We start from the raw sequence: 18,901 nt of genomic DNA, 5'->3' as shown, positions 1-18,901 counted from the left end.
AGATATAGTGGGTGCTGCGTGTATATATTATGATGTATATTATTAGGCAATGCCAGGACAAGGTCATTCAGCGCCCAGGGCAAAGATACCCCCCCCCCCCATAATGTGCAAGCTTGGGGGATCATACACCCAGCAGTCAATCACTTGTCAGAAATCACTCCCTCACTACTCCTGTCAGCCTTGTAACAGAAGGAAAGCGCCCCCCCCCCCCATCCCTAAAGTAAACCCGTGCACCTGGGGCACCTGGCCCTCTTGCCCACCCCTTGTCCCTGATATTAGGATATACTTGCACTAGGCATCAGAGGTCCTCTGTGTGCATTTGGCTGTTGGGGCATTAAGGAATGATTTGCATGGCTCCGCCCACTGTCTTGAAATTAATATTTTTGGGATATATGATGTCATGAGAATTTTTTTTTTCCTGCAACATTTATTTAACATTTTACTTCCTGATGGTAAAGTTGGGTGACTCCATGGTCTTCATTGGGGATCCCAACTTCTCACCATGAGAGTCACCGGGGATTTTATAAACATTCATTGTGTGGGAAAAAAAAAGCCCCCCCCCCCCCTTTATTCAGGAGTGCCTATTAGAGTCCCCCTTATATCCAGCAAAGTCTATCAGAGTCCCCCCCCAGGCATGTACTGGCCATAGGGACTATAGGGAGTTTCCCGGTGGGCCGATGGCTCAGTGGGCCGGTTTCAGTGACAGCCAGTGGCATCGCTAGGGGGGACTTTTGGGGCTATAGCCCTGAATCTAGGGCCCATAGACCCAAGTCAGTCCAGGAGTCCCCAACCACAGGGTCCCGACCCACCTCCTGCCCTCTTTCTGGTGACCCTGTTGTAAGGAGGGGCTCTCTGGGGACCCTGATGTAAGCCAGGGGCTCTCTGGGGAACCTGGTATAAGAGAGAGGCTCTCTGTGGACCCCGGATGTAAGGGGGGCTCTGTGGGGACTCAGATGTAAGGGGTTGGCTCTCTAGGGACCCTGATGTAAGGCTGATGATCTCTGGGGACTCTGATGTAAGAGGGGCTCTCTGGGGACCCTGATGTAAGGGGAGGCTCTCTGGGGACCCAAATGTAAGGAGGGACTCTCTGGGGACCCTGATGTAAGGGGGGCTCTCTAGGGGCTTTTTTTGTGCATTTGCATACAGTTCAAATACTGTTTTTGGCGTGTTTGCAAAATTAAAGTGGGTCGGTCTGGATGAAGTCCAGGGCCAAATTTTTGTCCCAGTCCAGCCCTGGTCCCCCCTTACATCCAGCAATGTCTATCAGAGTCCTGTTACATCCAGCAAAGTCTATCAGAGTCCTGTTACATCCAGCAATGTCTATCAGAGTCCTGTTACATCCAGCAATGTCTATCAGAGTCCTGTTACATCCAGCAATGTCTATCAGAGTCCTGTTACATCCAGCAAAGTCTATCAGAGTCCTGTTACATCCAGCAATGTCTATCAGAGTCCTGTTACATCCAGCAATGTCTATCAGAGTCCTGTTACATCCAGCAATGTCTATCAGAGTCCTGTTACATCCAGCAATGTCTATCAGAGTCCTGTTACATCCAGCAATGTCTATCAGAGTCCTGTTACATCCAGCAAAGTCTATCAGAGTCCTGTTACATCCAGCAAAGTCTATCAGAGTCCTGTTACATCCAGCAATGTCTATCAGAGTCCTGTTACATCCAGCAATGTCTATCAGAGTCCTGTTACATCCAGCAAAGTCTATCAGAGTCCTGTTACATCCAGCAATGTCTATCAGAGTCCTGTTACATCCAGCAATGTCTATCAGAGTCCTGTTACATCCAGCAATGTCTATCAGAGTCCTGTTACATCCAGCAATGTCTATCAGAGTCCTGTTACATCCAGCAATGTCTATCAGAGTCCTGTTACATCCAGCAAAGTCTATCAGAGTCCTGTTACATCCAGCAATGTCTATCAGAGTCCTGTTACATCCAGCAATGTCTATCAGAGTTTCCCTTACATCCAGCAAAGCCCCCCCCCCCCCTACATTCTGCAATGTCTATCAGAGTCCGGAAAAATATATGCGGCCTCTAAAACAGTAGTGCTAATAAAGAATTGTTATACAGTATAGAAATTTTTACCATCATCCAGAGATTTAGAGATATATAGAAACGGAAGCTTAGTCCCCAACCAAGCTACCTTGGAGAACAGAGATTGCACTATTGCGATGCAAGTGAAATCAATATAGATATAAACATTTGTAGAGAAAAATATATAAAAGTTTAATAATACATATTTAATAATACATGGCAAATAAGTAACCAAAGAGAGATTAAAAGCATGGTAACAATCCATGGGTATCACCAAGATAATGGCCCCCAATGGGGGAAGATCACAATGGGATAGTTGATCACGGATGGCGTCTCAACTAGTTTTGCGGATTATTGCTTCATCAGGATAATATCTGCAATTTGATGGACAAATTATCAATAACATAATAACTGACCAACAACAGTACATAAAATCATATCATATAAAAGTATTATTAAATATGTACTATTAAACTTTTATGTATTTCCCTATATAATTGTTATATCTACAGTGGTGTGAAAAAGTGTTTGCCCCCTTCCTCATTTCCTGTTCCTTTGCATGTTTATCACACTTAAGTGTTTCGGAACATCAAACCAATTTAAACAATAGTCAAGGACAACACAAGTAAACACAAAATGCAATTTGTAAATGAAGGTGTTTATTATTAAAGGTGAAAAAAAATCCAAACCATCATGGCCCTGTGTGAAAAAGTGATTGCCCCCCTTGTTAAAACATACTATAACTGTGGTTGTCCACACCTGAGTTCAATTTCTCTAGCCACACCCAGGCCTGATTATTGCCACACCTGTTCACAACCAAGGCATCACTTAAATAGGAGCTGCTTGACACAGTAAGGTCCACCAGAAGAGCCTTAAAAGCTACACATCATGCCGAGACCCAAAGAAATTCAGGAACAATTGAGAAAGAAAGTAATTGAGATCTATCAGTCTGGAAAGGGTTATAAAGCCATTTCCAAAGCTTTGGGAATCCAGCGAACCACAGTGAGAGCCATTATCCACAAATGGTGAAGACATGGAACAGTGGTGAACCTTCCCAGGAATGGCCGGCCGCCCAAAATTACCCCAAGAGCGCAGCGACGACTCATCCAAGAGGTCACAAAAGACCCCACAACAACGTCCAAGGAACTGCAGGCCTCACTTGCCTCAGTTAAGGTCAGCGTTCATGCCTCCACCATCAGGAAAAGACTGGGCAAAAATGGCCTGCATGGCAGAGTTCCAAGGAGAAAACCACTGCTGAGCAAAAAGAACATCAAAGCTCCTCTCAATTTCTCCACAACACATCTTGATGATCCCCAAGACTTTTGGGACAACATTCTGTGGACCGATGAGACAAAAGTGGAACTCTTTGGAAGGTGTGTGTCCAAGTATATCTGGCGTAGAAGGAACACTGCATTTCATAAAAAGAACATTATACCAACAGTAAAATATGGTGGTGGTAGTGTGATGGTCTGGGGCTGTTTTGCTGCTTCAGGACCTGGAAGACTTGCCGTGATAAAAGGAACTATGAATTCTGCTGTCTACCAAGAGATCCTGAAGGAGAATGTCCGACCATCTGTTCGTGTACTCAAGCTGAAACGAACTTGGGTTCTGCAGCAGGACAATGATCCTAAACACAGCAGCAAGTCCACCACCGAATGGCTGAAGAAAAACAAAATGAAGACTTTGGAGTGGCCTAGCCAAAGTCCTGACCTGAATCCTATTGAGATGTTGTGGTATGACCTTAAAAAGGCCGTTCATGCTCGAAAACCCTCTAATGTAACTGAATTAGGACAATTCTGCAAAGATGAGTGGGCCAAAATTCCTCCAGGACGCTGTAAAAGCCTCATTGCACGTTATCGCAAATGCTTGGTTGCAGTTGTTGCTGCTAAGGGTGGCCCAACCAGTTATTAGGTTTAGGGGGCAATCACTTTTTCACACAGGGCCATGATGGTTTGGATTTTTTTTCACCTTTAATAATAAACACCTTCATTTACAAATTGCATTTTGTGTTTACTTGTGTTGTCCTTGACTATTGTTTAAATTGGTTTGATGTTCCGAAACACTTAAGTGTGACAAACATGCAAAGGAACAGGAAATGAGGAAGGGGGCAAACACTTTTTCACACCACTGTATATTGATTTCACTTGTATTGCAATAGTCCAATTGCCTCTGGCCTCTAAGGTAGCTTGGTTGGGGACTAAGCTTCGGCTTCTATATATGTCTATCAGAGTCCCCCCTTACATCCGGGAATGTCTATTAGAGTCCCCCCTTACATCCGGGAATGTCTATTAGAGTCCCCCTTTACATCCAGCAATGCCTATCTGAGTCTCCTTACATCCAGGAGTGCCATTCAGAGTCCCCCTTGCATCCAGGACTGTCAGAGTTCCTCTTATATCAGCAATGTCTATAAGAGTCCCACTTTCATCTAGTAGTGCCCATCAGAGCCCCCCTTATATCTAGGAGTGCCTATTAGAGTCTCCTTTAAAATCAAGCAATTTTTATCAGAGTCCCCTTACATCCAGCAATGTCTATCAGAGTCCCCTTACACCCAACAATGTCTACCAGAGTCTCCTTACATCCAGCAATGTCTATCAGAGTCTCCCTTATATCCAGCAATGTCTATCAGAGTCCCCTTACACCCAGCAATGTCTATCAGAGTCTCCCTTATATCCAGCAATGTCTATCAGAGTCCCCCTTACATCCAGCAATGTTTATCAGAATCCCCTTACACCCAGTAATGTCTATCAGAGTTTCCCTTACATCCAGCAATGTCTATCAGAGTCCCCCTTACATCCAGTAATGTCTATCAGAGTCCCCTTACATCCAGCAATGTTTATCAGAGTCCCCTTACATCCAGCAATGTCTATCAGAGTCCCCACTTACATCCAGCAATGTGTATCAGAGTTCCCCTTACATCCAGCAATGTGTATCAGAGTTTCCCTTACATCCAGCAATATGTATCAGAGCCCCCCTTACATCCAGCAATGTGTATCAGAGTCCCCCTTACATCCAGCAATGTGTATCAGAGTCCCCCTTACATCCAGCAATGTGTATCAGAGTCCCCCTTACATCCAGCAATGTGTATCAGAGTCCCCCTTACATCCAGCAATGTCTATCAGAATTTCCCTTACATCCAGCAATGTCTATCAGAGCACCCCCTTATGGCAGTCGGTGTCGCTGTGACTTCTGAACCAAACAATTTAGCTGATTTCTGGTGGTGTTCCAGCATGCTCCACTCTTTATGACAGCCTGTTACATGATGGCAGTTGATGTCACCATGTGACTTCTGAACGAAATACTATGGCTTATCCTTGATGGTTTAATAAAGGTAATGGGGACGCTGCTGTAGATCAGTCCACCCTAACGGGTGCAGGTCCAGCTCCTTCCCTGAAGACCTAATGTCCAATATAGTGGATGATCACACTCCAGTAAAATGAACCTCTGTAAAGTTTTACAGAGAAATGTCTATCAGAGTTCTCCGTACAGCCAGCAGTGTCTATCAGAGTCCCCCTTACATCCAGCAATGTCTATCAGAGTCCCCCCTTATAGCCAGCAATGTCTATCAGAGTCCCCCTTACATCCAGCAATGGCTATCAGCGTCCTCATTATATCCAGGAATGTCTATCAGAGTCCCCCTTACATCCATCCATTAGGACGGGGATGTGACGTCACCGATTGCTAGATGCCAGACGCTACGGCCCTAGCTACCAATGGTCAGTAGAGCCAGCGGTGAAGGGGGAGCAAGTTAAGGGTCTCGGCCGGCCGTGATTAATATTGTCAATTAGTAAAGGCAAAACTGTCTGCGGTGGCCTATTTTGGGCCATCAGATCAGCGGCCCAGTCCCCCCCTGTTCTCTGAAGTCCTCGCTAGTGTTGCTTCTGCCTGGGGGTCCGCCCCACCCCCCCCCCCCCCCATATAAAATGCCGGTCAATACGGTAGATACGCCCCTGCATAGAGCAAAGAAAATGTCATTCAGTTACAGTTAAGGGCCCATTTTAACTCAGGAATGGGAGGTAAGACTGTGAGCTGCCCAATTAAGCCCAGTAGGGGGCGTTGGATTGACTGTTTTCTATTGTGTTGGAGCAATAAAGCTGATTTTAGCTTTTTAAAAGTAGCGGTGTGCAGCTTCTTTATATTGGCCTATTTGGGAGAAAACAGATCCAGAAGACACAAGCACATGGAGCTGGTATGCCTACAGGGGATGATCTTAGATCAGTATCAAGGTTTATGTGAGTAAAGGTGGGTGCGTTCACTGTGGTACCATCCTCTACAACACGTGTTTTCAATCAGTAAAGATATTTAAAAAAAAAATGATGCACACTCTAGAAAATGTGTATGATCCCGGACGAGCCCCCAGATTTTGTTGGCTCCAATTTCTGTCTTAAAGTGGGATTCCACCCTAAAGTGGAACCTCCACTGATCGGATCCCTCCCCCCCTCCGGTGTCACAATTGACACCTTTCAGGGGGGAGGGGGGTGGAGATACCTGTCAAAGACAGGTATTTACACCCACTTCCGGGCATAGACTCCCGTGGGAGTCTACGCCATTTCCTGTCCTGCCGCGCTGTCTGCTGGGACACACACGGGTCCCAGTGACAGCGCGAAGATTTCCTATTGCGCGGCGCGGCTCGCGCATGCGCAGTAGGGAACCGGGAAGTGAAGCCGATTCGCTTCACTTCCTGATTCCCTCACCTAGAATGGTGACTGCAGCAGCCGAGAGCCGAGCGATCGATCGGCCTCGGCTGCCGGCATCGCTGGACCCCGGGACAGGTGAGTGTCCATTTATTAAAAGTCAGCAGCTGTAGTATTTATAGCTGCTGGCTTTTAATATTTTTTTTTTTTAGGTGGAATCCCTCTTTAAGCCCCATACACACTATCAGTTTTTCTGCTGAGTTTTTCCTTCAGATTTACCAAAACCATATAATATGAGGTCAAACCTTGGGAGTTTCAATGTGTATGCAATCAGGCAGGGCCCTTCTACTACATGGTTTTGGTAAACCTGAAGGAAAAACTGATAGTGTGTATGGGGCTTTAGGTTGTATAGCTTTTACCCAAAATATGGATCATTTCATATATTTATGCTATAAAAAAGCACTAAAATAACTATAGCAACATAGGGACATGGTGTTCTGTGCGGTGCGCTAACTAATGCAGCGCACGTAAATGCAAATTTTTTTTGTTACCATAGTGTGTATCCAAATTTACTCTTTCCAATTAGACTGACACAAAAAGAGAAACAGTAAAGCACAATGACTTCATTATATATGCAGGTTCTGATTCCTCCTATGCGGCTTTGTTGAAGAGGAAGCATGTTTATATGTGCTGTATAGGCCTAGTTTTGGCAACGGCACGTATGGCATGGTATCATCATCACTGTTTGCAGAGTATGTATACTAGAGATTTTATCTGTGCTTCTCCTTTTCCCGGCGCCTGAGACATGAGAGGGACCCGACTGCTGCGTATGAGTGAGCACAGATAGGAGTCAGTCTCTGCGGCTCTCTGCCTCCTCTCCCTTGCACATTCATGATTTTATTGTTACATTTGGCTTCCTTTTTGTTACTTTGTTGCAGATATTAAAAGTGATGGAGGAACAGATTACTAAACCATTGTGTTTCTCTCTACAGCAATTATTGAGTTTCCAAACGATCTATTCAACATTAAGGAGCGGCAGCAAGGCGCCATACTGCTTCACATCTTCTGCGTAAGTTACACATCTTGTTGTTGTATACAGCTTATAAATATTATTAGGGCTGAAACAACTAATCGATTATGAAATGAATCGATTACTATATTCATAATTGATTAATTGGCCAGGCTATTAGTTGGGCCGCATACAGAATGCATTCATTGTTTACATATCAGGAAATACAGTGCAGCACATATACAAATCAGTACACCGTCCATGCATGTCAGTAAGTGCCTGAGAGCTTGTGAATGTGTGAGGAGCAATGCCTCATGGGACATGTAGTCCTGGGCAGGAAGTGAGTGGTTCTAAAGGCAGAAGTATACATATACATATATACAGTATATATCTCCGCTATTATTATATACAGTATATATCTCCGCTTTTATTATACACAGTATATATTAGACATGTGCATTCGTTTTCGTCCGAATGCATTTTCGTCCGAATTTCGGCTATTGTCGTTTTCGTTTTGACAAACGATAACAAAAGCACAGAATCCGAAAAACGAAAGATCCGACATAAATAAATGCTTTATTTTCGTTTTCATTGTTACAACAGTTCGATATAGAATAGGAGATTCGACATGACTCTGACAACAATCTGTGTCTATAGAACCTGTGGTCGAATGTGCCTAACCTTACCTCTATTAGTCCAAGATTATATAGAGAAAATATTCGACAGAGAAAAAAGATTTGACAGAGAGAAAAGATTCTGCAAGTTACTGTCCTAAAATGTGTTTGGGGACCCGGGTCCTGCCCCAGGGGACATGGATCAATGCAAAAAAAAGTTTTAAAAACGGCCGTTTTTTCGGGAGCAGTGATTTTAATAATGATTAAAGTGAAACAATAAAAGTGTAATATTCCTTTAAATTTCGTAGGGGGGGTGTCTATAGTATGCCTGTGAAGGGGCGCATGTTTCTGGTGCTTAGAACTGTCCCTGCACAAAGTGTCATTTATACAGGAAAAAAAGTCCTTTAAAATCACTCGCAGCTATTATGAATTGTCGGCTCCGTAATACAGAGAACACTCATTGAAAGTCATTGATAAAAAAAAAAAAAAAAAGCGTGGGGATCCCCCAAATTCAATTACCAGGCCCTTCAGGTCTGGTATAGATATTAAGGGGAACCCCCCGTCAAATTTTTAAAAAAAATTGACGTGGGGTTCCCCCTAAAAATCCATACCAGACCCTTCAGGTATACTATTAGAGGAGATATATACTAGACATGTGCAGAGTAAAATATTTTGTTTTGGAATTTCGTTTTCGTCCGAAAAATTAATTTATTTAGTTACTCCCGAAATTCGTTTTTATTTATTTCGTTTTTCTTTCAAAAATTGCATTCGTCCGAAAATCCTATATATCTCCTCTAATAGTATATACAGTATATCTCTTCTGTCTGTCCTTAGTGGATTTTTATAACACTCGACCAACTAATCGATTATGAAAATAATCGTTACTTGCGGCGTGGTTTCTTTCAAATTTTGGCATGGGGTTCCCCCCTTCAAGATTAATACAAGACTCAAAGGGCCTGGTACAGTCAGATCCCATCCATTGAAGACGCGTGGAAGTCAGACAATGAAATAGAAGGACAATGGCGGTTCGGAAGTGGTCCGACTTCCATGTCGGACATTGTGAACCCGGCCTAAAACCTGCAAGCTGATTGGTTTCTATGCAGAGCTGCAGCAGATTTTTGCACTCTCCAGTTTGAGTAAATAATCCTCGTTGCAACTTCTGATCATTTTGCATCTTTCTAGCAATAGACAACCATGCCTTGTCCCCGAGTCGCATTGTTCACCTTACTTCCGATTCCCAGTTGCCGGACTTTGACGTTTTTTTTTATTTGTTTTTTTTTTATTGAACAAAAACTTTATGGTCAGTCATTCGTATTCCCGGGAGCCATTGAATGAATACTACGGAATTGCTTTGCTTAAATAATCACAAGACGGGAACAAATTGATTTTTAATGGTATTTACAGCGTTACGTATAATTACATCCCACGTTCAGCCCGGACCCGGCCATCACATTATCACTAAATTGCATTTTTTGCCACTCAAAGAATTCAGAGTCTTCTTTAATCTAGTCGGCATGTCTGGGGAAATTCGGAGACTTATGTAACCTTCACCTTGCATTCTCATTTCATTCCTTTTTAATTACAGCGCCGACTGCTTTGTCTGTGCCGGAGCCGGTAATAAATCGCCGGAGTGGAGCATTAATTATCGAGGGGGGGGGGGTAACGTTAGCCGAGAATAGATTAAAGGGCCAACGGGATTATTGGCGAGGAAACAATTAGCTGAAGATTTGTGTAATAGTATTCCTGGCGTCATACTTGGATGCCCTAAAGCTGAACTCCGGGCAAGACAATTTTTATTTAACTACTTCCCGCCCCATAAGCCGTCATATGACGTCCTGGACTTTGAGTGGTGATATCTGAATGATGGGAGCAGCTACAGGCATCATCCAGATATCGTCTTTTTTGGCCGGTCTATACTCTGCATCATAAAAACAAGCATAGCGGCAGTTCAGCTGCTTGATCGGTCTTACAGGTGGTGGGAGGGGACAACCTCCCCCCAGCCCTCCGGGGCTTCTCCCGGTTCTCCCCTGCGATCACGACCCAGTGAACGAATCGGTCGCCGCCGGAAGTTGAGTATAGAGATTTCCGGTGAACAGGTGGTCCCCAGCCATCTCTATGACCCTCGGAGGCCCGGGCGCGACGTTGCGACGTCATGTCCAGGCTAGCGAAAGTAAACAATGCCGGGAATGCAGAGCACTGCGCCCTGAGCCCACCCTTTTTGAGAGCCTATTAGAGCCTCAGGCTCTAATCACGTGCTTCTGGAAAAAAAAAAAAACAATTGGAATCCATGTGTCCGGTGCCCCGCATTTAGATTAGGGGGCCGGATGCATGGATTACAGGGGCTGCGCCCCTGTAACCTGCATTAGGGGCCGTCACTGGTTACATGTAAATGCCTAGATTGTAAGCTCTGACGAGTAGATGTGTGCATTGACAAAAAAATAGTTTTTTCTTTTCATTCTTTTTTTGCTTTTTTCGGAAATTCAGAATTCGGAAATTCAGAAATCCGAAAATTTGTACTTTTTAAATTTCAGAATTGTCGAATTTCTGAATTTTGAATGTTAGGATTTAAAAATGTTTGTATTTCCAAATTTCCATATTTCTGATTTCCAAATTTTCGAATTTTCTGATTTCCAAATTTCGAATTTTAGAATTTCGAATTTAGAATTTTCGAATTTTCGAATTTCAGATTTTCGAATTTCAGATTTTCGAATTTCAGATATTCGAATTTCCGAATTTAGAATTTCTGAATTTAGAATTTCCGAATTTAGAATTTCCGAATTTAGAATTTCCAAATTTCCTAATTTCTGAATTTCCAAATTTCCGAATTTTTGGATTTTCGGAATTCGAAAATTCAGAAATTCAAAAATTCAAAAATCCGAAAACTTGAAAATCTGTAAAAAACGAAAGAAAATCTGTAAAATTCAGGTATTGGAATTTCCTTTCAAATTTGGCTGTTTGTGAACGTAACAAATTTGTTTGATGCGGCTTTCGTTATTTCAGATAATTCGTAACTTCGGATAAAATAATATCGGATAAATTCGTACTCGTTACGTTCACAAACAGCCAAATTTGAAAGTAAATTGCAATACCTATAATTTAATAGTTAATTATCATTTCAAAATTTTCAGATTTTCTTTCTTCTTTTCAGAATTTTTTAATTTCCGAATTCCAAAAATCCGGAAATTCAGAATTCGAAAATTCAAAATTTGAAAGTTTGAAATTTCAGAAATTTGAAAATTCGGACATTTCAAACTTTCAAATTTTTTAATTTCTGAATTTTCTAATTCCAAAAATCCGGAAATTCAGAATTCGAAAATTCAAAAGTTTGAAATTTGCTAATTTGAAAATTTGGAAATTAGGAAATTTCAGAATTAACGAATTTGTCAAACTTCTTTAAAAAAGAAAACCTAAACTAAACTAAACTAATTGCACATGTCTACTAACGAGCAGGACCCTCTGATCCCTCCTGTATTGAATTATATTGTAACTGTACTGTCTGCTCTTATGTTGTAAAGCGCTGCGCAAACAACTGTTGGCGCTATATAAATCCTGTATTATAATAATAATGTAAACAAAAAGTGCCAAAAACGACCCGGACTGGAAGTAGTTAAGGTGTGCATCAGCCAAAAGTGAGTGAGAAATAGTAGGTGCCGCCTGTGTCCCCACTGGGCAGATTTCTTCTCATTTCCTGTCTCGGAGACACGGCAGGAAGTGAGGGGAAATCTCATAGTAAGGGAAATTCCTGCCTTTGCCCCTCTAATGTATTGCTGGTCAGTAATCCAGACGCAGCGCACGAGAAGTTCACACCAGGAGGTGGCTAATGATGATGAAGGCCAATTTCAAGGTCATGGAAGACCAGATCCCGACTGGTGAGAACTCTTCTTGACTATTCAGCGCCAGTCCGGCAAATTGAGGTTTCTCCGGCGTTTCCGATAGAGGGAACCTTTGCAGCATCCTAACCTAATTAAACTGAGCCCTCCGCTATTATCTCCAGGTCCTAGTCCCAGCGGCCTTCCATTAGTGGCGCTCTTAGGAGATCGATGGTAAAAAGCTCGGCAGGATCGTATATCCGCGTTCTCAGCCGGCAATGTCATTTCTTGTTGACATAAAAAATTTATTTGTAATGATTTATCAGAACAAATTGCATCAGCCCTCTATTTATGACCTGACTCAGCATGGATTGATCGACGGTAAAAATGCTCTGCGCAGATCAGAGATCCTCCCGACTCCTAAAAAAAAAAATGAAATAAATCGATTTGTTTGCTACTTTGTATCTGTTGAATAATTTATTCTGTGAGAGCCGGACCGGACAAGATGGCGGTCGCCAGTGATTGGCTGAGGGGGTAACAATGGCTTGTCTTGCTCTCTCTCTGCAGGCGCTGTACATGTTCTACGCTTTGGCGATTGTGTGCGATGACTTCTTCGTCCCGTCTCTGGAGAAAATCTGCGAGGTCAGTTCATCTTTTCTTCTTTATATATGAGTGTTGGAAGTGTGGTGCATTCACACTGCTCTGGAAAACAAAACCTATTAAAAGTACATATGGTGAAATTTCTGGTTGGAATGCACCCGTGAAACACGGACATGTGACTCACAAATTATCTTCATAGGGGTGGGGGTCTGGGACGAATAGTGCCCCATTGTTGGTGTCATTGGGAGGAATAGTGCCCCATCATTGGTGTCAGTGGGAGTAATAGTGCCCCATCACTGGTATCAGTGGGAGTAATAGTGCCCCATCACTGGTATCAGTGGGAGGAATAGTGCCCCATCATTGGTGTCAGTGGGAGTAATAGTGCCCCATCACTGGTATCAGTGGGAGGAATAGTGCCCCATCACTGGTATCAGTGGGAGGAATAGTGTCTGGTCATTGGTGGCAGTGGGAGGAATAGTGCCCCAACATTGCTATCAGTGGGAGGAATAGTGCCCCATCATTGGTGTCAATGGAAGGAATAGTACCTCATAATTGGTATCAGTGGGAGGAATAGTGCCCCATCATTGGTGTCAGTGGGAGGAATAGTGCCCCATCATTGGTGTCAGTGGGAGGAATAGTGCCTCATAATTGGTATCAGTGGGAGGAATAGTGCCCCATCATTGGTGTCAGTGGGAGGAATAGTGCCTCATAATTGGTATCAGTGGGAGGAATAGTGCCCCATCATTGGTGTCAGTGGGAGGAATAGTGTCCCATCATTGGTGTCAGTGTGAGGACTAGTGCCCCATCATTGGTGTCAGTGGGAGGAATAGTGCCCCATCATTGGTGTCAGTGGGAGTAATAGTGCCCCATAATTTGTATCAGTGGGAGGAATAGTGTGCCATCATTGGTTTCAGTGGGAGGAATAGTGCCCCATTGTTGGTGTCAGTGGGAGTAATAGTGCCCCATCATTTGTATCAGTGGGAGGAATAGTGTGCTATCATTGGTTTCAGTGGGAGGAATAGTGCCCCATTGTTGGTGTCAGTGAGATGAATAATGTCCCATCATTGGTGTCAGTGATAGAAATAGTTCCCCATCATTGGTGTCAGTGGGAGGAATAGTGCCCCATCATTGGTGTCAGTGGGAGGAATAGTGCCCCATCATTGGTGTCGGTGGAAGGAATGGTGCCCCATTGTTGGTGTCAGTGAGAGGAATAGTGTCCCATCATTGGTGTCAGTGAGAGGAAAAGGGCCCCATCGTTGGTGTTAGTGGGAGGAATAGTGCCCCATCATTGGTATCAATGGAAGGGCCCTATAGTTGGTATCAATTGGAGGAATTGTGCCCCATCATTTGGGTCAATGGGAGGGATAGCACCCCATTGTTGATGTCAGTGGGAGGAATTGTGCCCCATTGTTGGTGTCAGTGGGAGGAATAGTGCCCCATCATTGGTGTCAATGGGAGGAATAGTGCTCCATTGTTGGAGTCAAGGTAGATAATTTTGCCCCATAGTTGGTATTAGTTGGAGGAATTGTGCCCTTTCTTTGGGTGTCAGTTGGAGGAATAGTGCCACATCTTTGGTGTCAGTGGGAGAAATTGTGCCCCAATGTTAATGCCAGTTGGAAGAATAGTGCCCATCGTTGTTATCAGTGGGAAGAATCGTTCCCCATCATTGGTGTCATTGTAAAGTCGGAGAAATGGTGTCCCATCGGTGTCATTGTAAATAATTCTGTCTCGTCAGTGGGAGGAATAGTGCCCCATTGTTGGTGTCAATGGATGGAATGGTGCCCCAAGGGCCAGATAAAGGCAAGCAAAGAGCTGCATTCGGCTCCAGGGCCCACAGTTTGGATACTGGGGGAGAAGATACCATGCCAGTATACCCACCACACCCCACTAATATACATAGCAGAGTGTGTGTTGTAGTGAAGGGACTGTATGAGGACATACATGTAGTGGGCAAAACCAACAAAATAGAAACATATCCCAGAAAATTCCCAATTTATTATAGAAAAGTTAAAAAAGAAATAGTAGTAACCACATCCATGTGTTGTACCCAGGTAATGTTCACATCTATAATACAGAGAATATTCTTGTTTTTTTTTTCAAAACTGGTCCACATAAGAAGCTCAACGCGTTTCAAAAGCACTCTCAAAATTCAGATTTTAAAATTTTAAAATTTTTGGATTTTCTCATTTTTAGAATTTCCGAATTTTTAAATTTAAAATTTCCGAATGTTCAAATTTTCTGAATTTTCGAATATCCGAATTTCCAATTTTCGAATTTCCGAATTTCGAATTTTTGGATTTTCGGAAATTCGAAAATCAGAAAAAAAGAAAGAAAATCAGTAAAATTTTAAATAACTAACTAAGAATAAATAACTATTAAATTATAGGTATTGGAATTTCTTTTCAAATTCGGCTGAACATAACGAATACAAATTTATCTGAAGTTACAAATTATCGAAATAACCAATGCCGCATCTTAACAAATGGAATGGAACAAATTAATAATAAATAATATAAAAAGGTTTTATTATTATTATTGTTATTTATTATTATTAGATTGTTAAGTTTCATTTGTTTAGTTACAGCATTTGTTATTTTAGATAATTCGTAACTTTGAATAAATTCATACTCATGATGTTCTCTAACAACCAAATTGGAAAGGAAATTCCAATACCTATAATTTTAATAGTTATTAGTTAATATTTCATATTTTCACATTTTCATTCTTTGAATTTTCTGTTTTTTAGTCTTATTTTTGGCTTTTTCAAATTTTAGAATTTTCTAATTTCCAAATTTTTGAATTTTTACATTTCCGAAATTTCGAATTTTTTTGAATTTCCTCATTTTGAATTTCAGAACTTCCGCATTTTCCAATTTTGAATTACGAATTTCTGAAATTTCGAATTTCCGAAATTTAGATTTTCCAAAATTTTGAATTTTCCCATTTCTGAAATTCCGCATTTTTGGAAATTCAGAAATGTGAAATTCTAAATTTGGAAATTAACGATGCGCTCCCAGCACAAAGACAGGGGTCTCACTGTGAGCCTCGGACCCCGTACTAATGGTCGGGACCAGAAACTCCTGATTGCGGGTCACCTGATCGCTGTGATTGGTTATCACAGTAATCAGCCACTGTTAGGCCCGCCCCGTGTTTTCTTTTTCTGTGGATGGAGGAGAGAGATCCATTGTATCACTCTCTGTCCTTGCACAGAAAAAAAAAAGTGTGTAAAAAATAAATAAATAAAAAATATTAAAAATAATAGTAGTTCAAAAGTAGATAAAAAATAAAGAAAAAAAATACCTAGAACCTAGAAGGCTTGATTTAGGTCAGAGCCACGCTTAGTGTTTGGATCAAGGTTAGGATCAAAGGTCAAGGCCAGAGTCAGCAGGTTTTTTTTGGGGGGGGGCAGAATTATATATATTTTTCTTTAATTAGTATCAGTGTAGGTGTGTTTTAGGTAGGATAAAAGAAAGCAAAATGCACACCATTGTTTCCGGGCTGTACCACGAGTACAAACAACAAATAACATACACATATGCGGTATCTCTGCAATCGTCAGGAGCAGGAGAATTGAATTTGAGTTATTCTTTGGTGATAGGTTATGGTAGTACCAAAGAATATACAGCTACATTTAAAAAGAAAAAAAAATTATATATATATATATATATATATATATATATATATATATATATATATATATATTTTTTTTTTTTTTTTTTTTTTTCCATTTTGGGCCAGTTTTCCCCTTTGATAAAAAAAAAAAAATCAGGAGGTATCCATTACCATTTACCACCAAATAAAAGCCCAATTTATCATGAAAAAAACACGGTATAATCCACCTTTATGTACAAAGTAGTTGTAATATGTAAAGTTTTACTAACACATATGAAAGTTGCAAAATTGGGCTTAGGCATTAAGATTTTGTTTTACCCTTAGGCGTGAGCGGGTTAATTAGTTTAAGCTACAGACCGTGCTGGACTGATTAAATGGTCCATGGTAGATATTAGGTGGTTCTGCGGGTGAGTGGTTGTGTCAATCTCCCTTTGGAGGTATGGGCTGCTACCTTACTGGTATGACCAAGAAAAAAACAATACTATGGGGAGAAAGGAGCTCCCAGTGATGAATGGGCAGAAAAGAGCGCCCGGTGATGAATGGGGAGAAAAGAACCCCCAGTGATGAATGGGGTGAAAAGAGCCCCCAGTGATGAATGGGGAGAAAAGAGCTCCCGGTGATGAATCGGGAGAAAAGAGCCCCCAGTGATGAATGGGGAGAAAAGAGCTCCCGGTGATGAATCGGGAGAAAAGAGCTCCCGGTGTCCAGAAAAATGCAACTCTTGCTGAGAGAAAACAATAGTTTATTGAAAGTATAAAAATTGAAAAATTGAGCCAACGTGTTTCGTGAGCACCCCCCCCCCCCCTTTCTTCAGGACTAGCGTACAAACAGAAACATGTACACCCACCCCCCATCAAATCATTCCCGGCATCTATTACCTTTTGTACCACATCCTAACTTGACACTAGAACGTTTTTTCTGTAGAAAACCCCCCCTCGTCAATAAATTCTGTACATGAAGTCTGTAATCTGTGCATGAAGAAATAAGTTTAGATTTTGCTGGCTTTGATTCCCCCGTTCGCACGTGCATATCCGCCATATCCGTTATAGATCAGACCCAGTGAGAGGTGCTGATGGAAGCGGAGGCCCGGAGTGCGGTGATGAGTCCCCATGTCTCATCTGTGCGTGTGGCCAATAGATAAGATGAATAGGACTCAGAGTCCTTATCATTCAGTGGAGGAAGAATTGCTTCTTATCTGAAAACATTCACCCGTACCTACAATGGATGGATCACCAAGATCTCTCCTCCATAGACAAAGTATATTGTGACTTCATAACTGTTGATAAGGAAGCAGCACCCGGCTCCAAAACCCAATGTCTTCATTATTCTTCTTCTTCTTCAAAAAAAAGACAAAATAAAAGAACCCCACGGGCAGGGCAGGACTTAGGGTGGGGGGGGGGGGGTAGGGCCCTGGGCTTGAGTCACTTTTGGGCCCTACCTTCTATACATTACCATATTTATCGGCGTATAACACGCACCCCAAGTTTAGGAGGGAATTTTAAGGATAAAACTTTTAGGAGGGAAGTTTAAGGAAAAAACTTACATTTAAATGCCCATCAATGCAGCCTTATCAGTGTCCATCTGCAGCCTTGCCCATCCATCTGCAGCCTTGTCATTTGCAGGCTTGTCATTGCAGTCTTGAAGTTTAAAAATGGCGCTGCCGAGATACAGAGTCCTGGGTATCTCGGCGGCTCTCGGGCCCTCTCGCAGTCCCGAGCGGAGCCGATAGTAGTCGAGTGTACTCGGCTCGGCTCACAATCACACCCAATCCCTGTGGTATGTCCATCATAGGGCAGGACTGGGTATAACTGTGAGTGGAGCCGAGCCGGGTACAATCGGCTATGTATCTTGGCGGGGCCCCCTATTGAGTGGGGCCCATGGGCTTGAGCCCAGTCAAGCCCAATGGTAAGTCCTGCCCTGCCCACGGGTTGTCTTTATTACAGGAGGCTTCTGCACGCACTCCTTAAAAGAGAGCCTTTGAGTCTGGAGTCAAGGATGGCAAACAAGATCAAGCTCTCCAGCTCAGTGGGTATATCTCAAGCTGCTATCTCATCCTTGATGGAATCCGAGAGACCATGAGAAAAAGCAGCCACGAGGGCCTCCAGAGGTACCTCTGCTGCCAGAGTACGGAATTCAATGGCATAATTGGCAACAGTTCTAGTGTTTGTTTGATGGACATGAGGCACTTGGCAGCAGAAATGGAGCGTGCGGGTACGTCAAATACCTTTTTAAAAGAAGCCGCAAACTCTGGTTAACTCAGGACAATGGGTTTTTGCGTGTCACAAAGAGGGTTTGCACAGGCCAAGGCTCTCTCAGAAAGCAAAGATATCTCCAAAAACCTACTATGCTTCTGTGAGTGGGAAACGCCTGGGCAGGATCTCAAAGTATATCTCAACCTGGTTGAGAAACCCTCTGCATTGGACTGGATCGCCCCGCAAATCGCTGGGGAAGAGGAGCGGAGCCAGACATACCTCTTATAGAGGTAATACTGAAGGCGGGGTGCCTGCTCAGCAGGGACCGCCTGTAACATAGGTTGTACCGGAGCAGCCACAGTGGGAGATTCCAGGTGAGCCGTGTGACTCAGGAG

At 42.7% G+C, this 18,901-nt stretch overlaps 1 protein-coding gene across 2 annotated transcripts in view; it reads left to right on the top strand.

Annotated features, from left to right (window-relative positions):
* SLC24A4 (solute carrier family 24 member 4) overlaps positions 1–18,901 on the top strand; it is a 256,563-nt gene that overhangs the window by 162,162 nt on the left and 75,500 nt on the right. For both annotated transcript variants that reach the window (XM_077466747.1, XM_077466746.1), the window contains exons 3-4: positions 7,663–7,739; positions 12,670–12,744. In XM_077466747.1, the coding sequence (XP_077322873.1) occupies positions 7,663–7,739; positions 12,670–12,744 (152 nt within the window). The remainder of the gene's footprint in view (positions 1–7,662; positions 7,740–12,669; positions 12,745–18,901) is intronic.

Source organism: Lithobates pipiens, unplaced genomic scaffold (genome assembly GCF_037356315.1).
Source record: "Lithobates pipiens isolate NorthernLeopardFrog02 unplaced genomic scaffold, aLitPip1_a1.2 Scaffold_37, whole genome shotgun sequence".
Taxonomy (NCBI): domain Eukaryota; kingdom Metazoa; phylum Chordata; class Amphibia; order Anura; family Ranidae; genus Lithobates; species Lithobates pipiens.
Note: the sequence above shows the minus strand (reverse complement) of the source record. Positions and strands in the feature narration are given on the sequence as shown.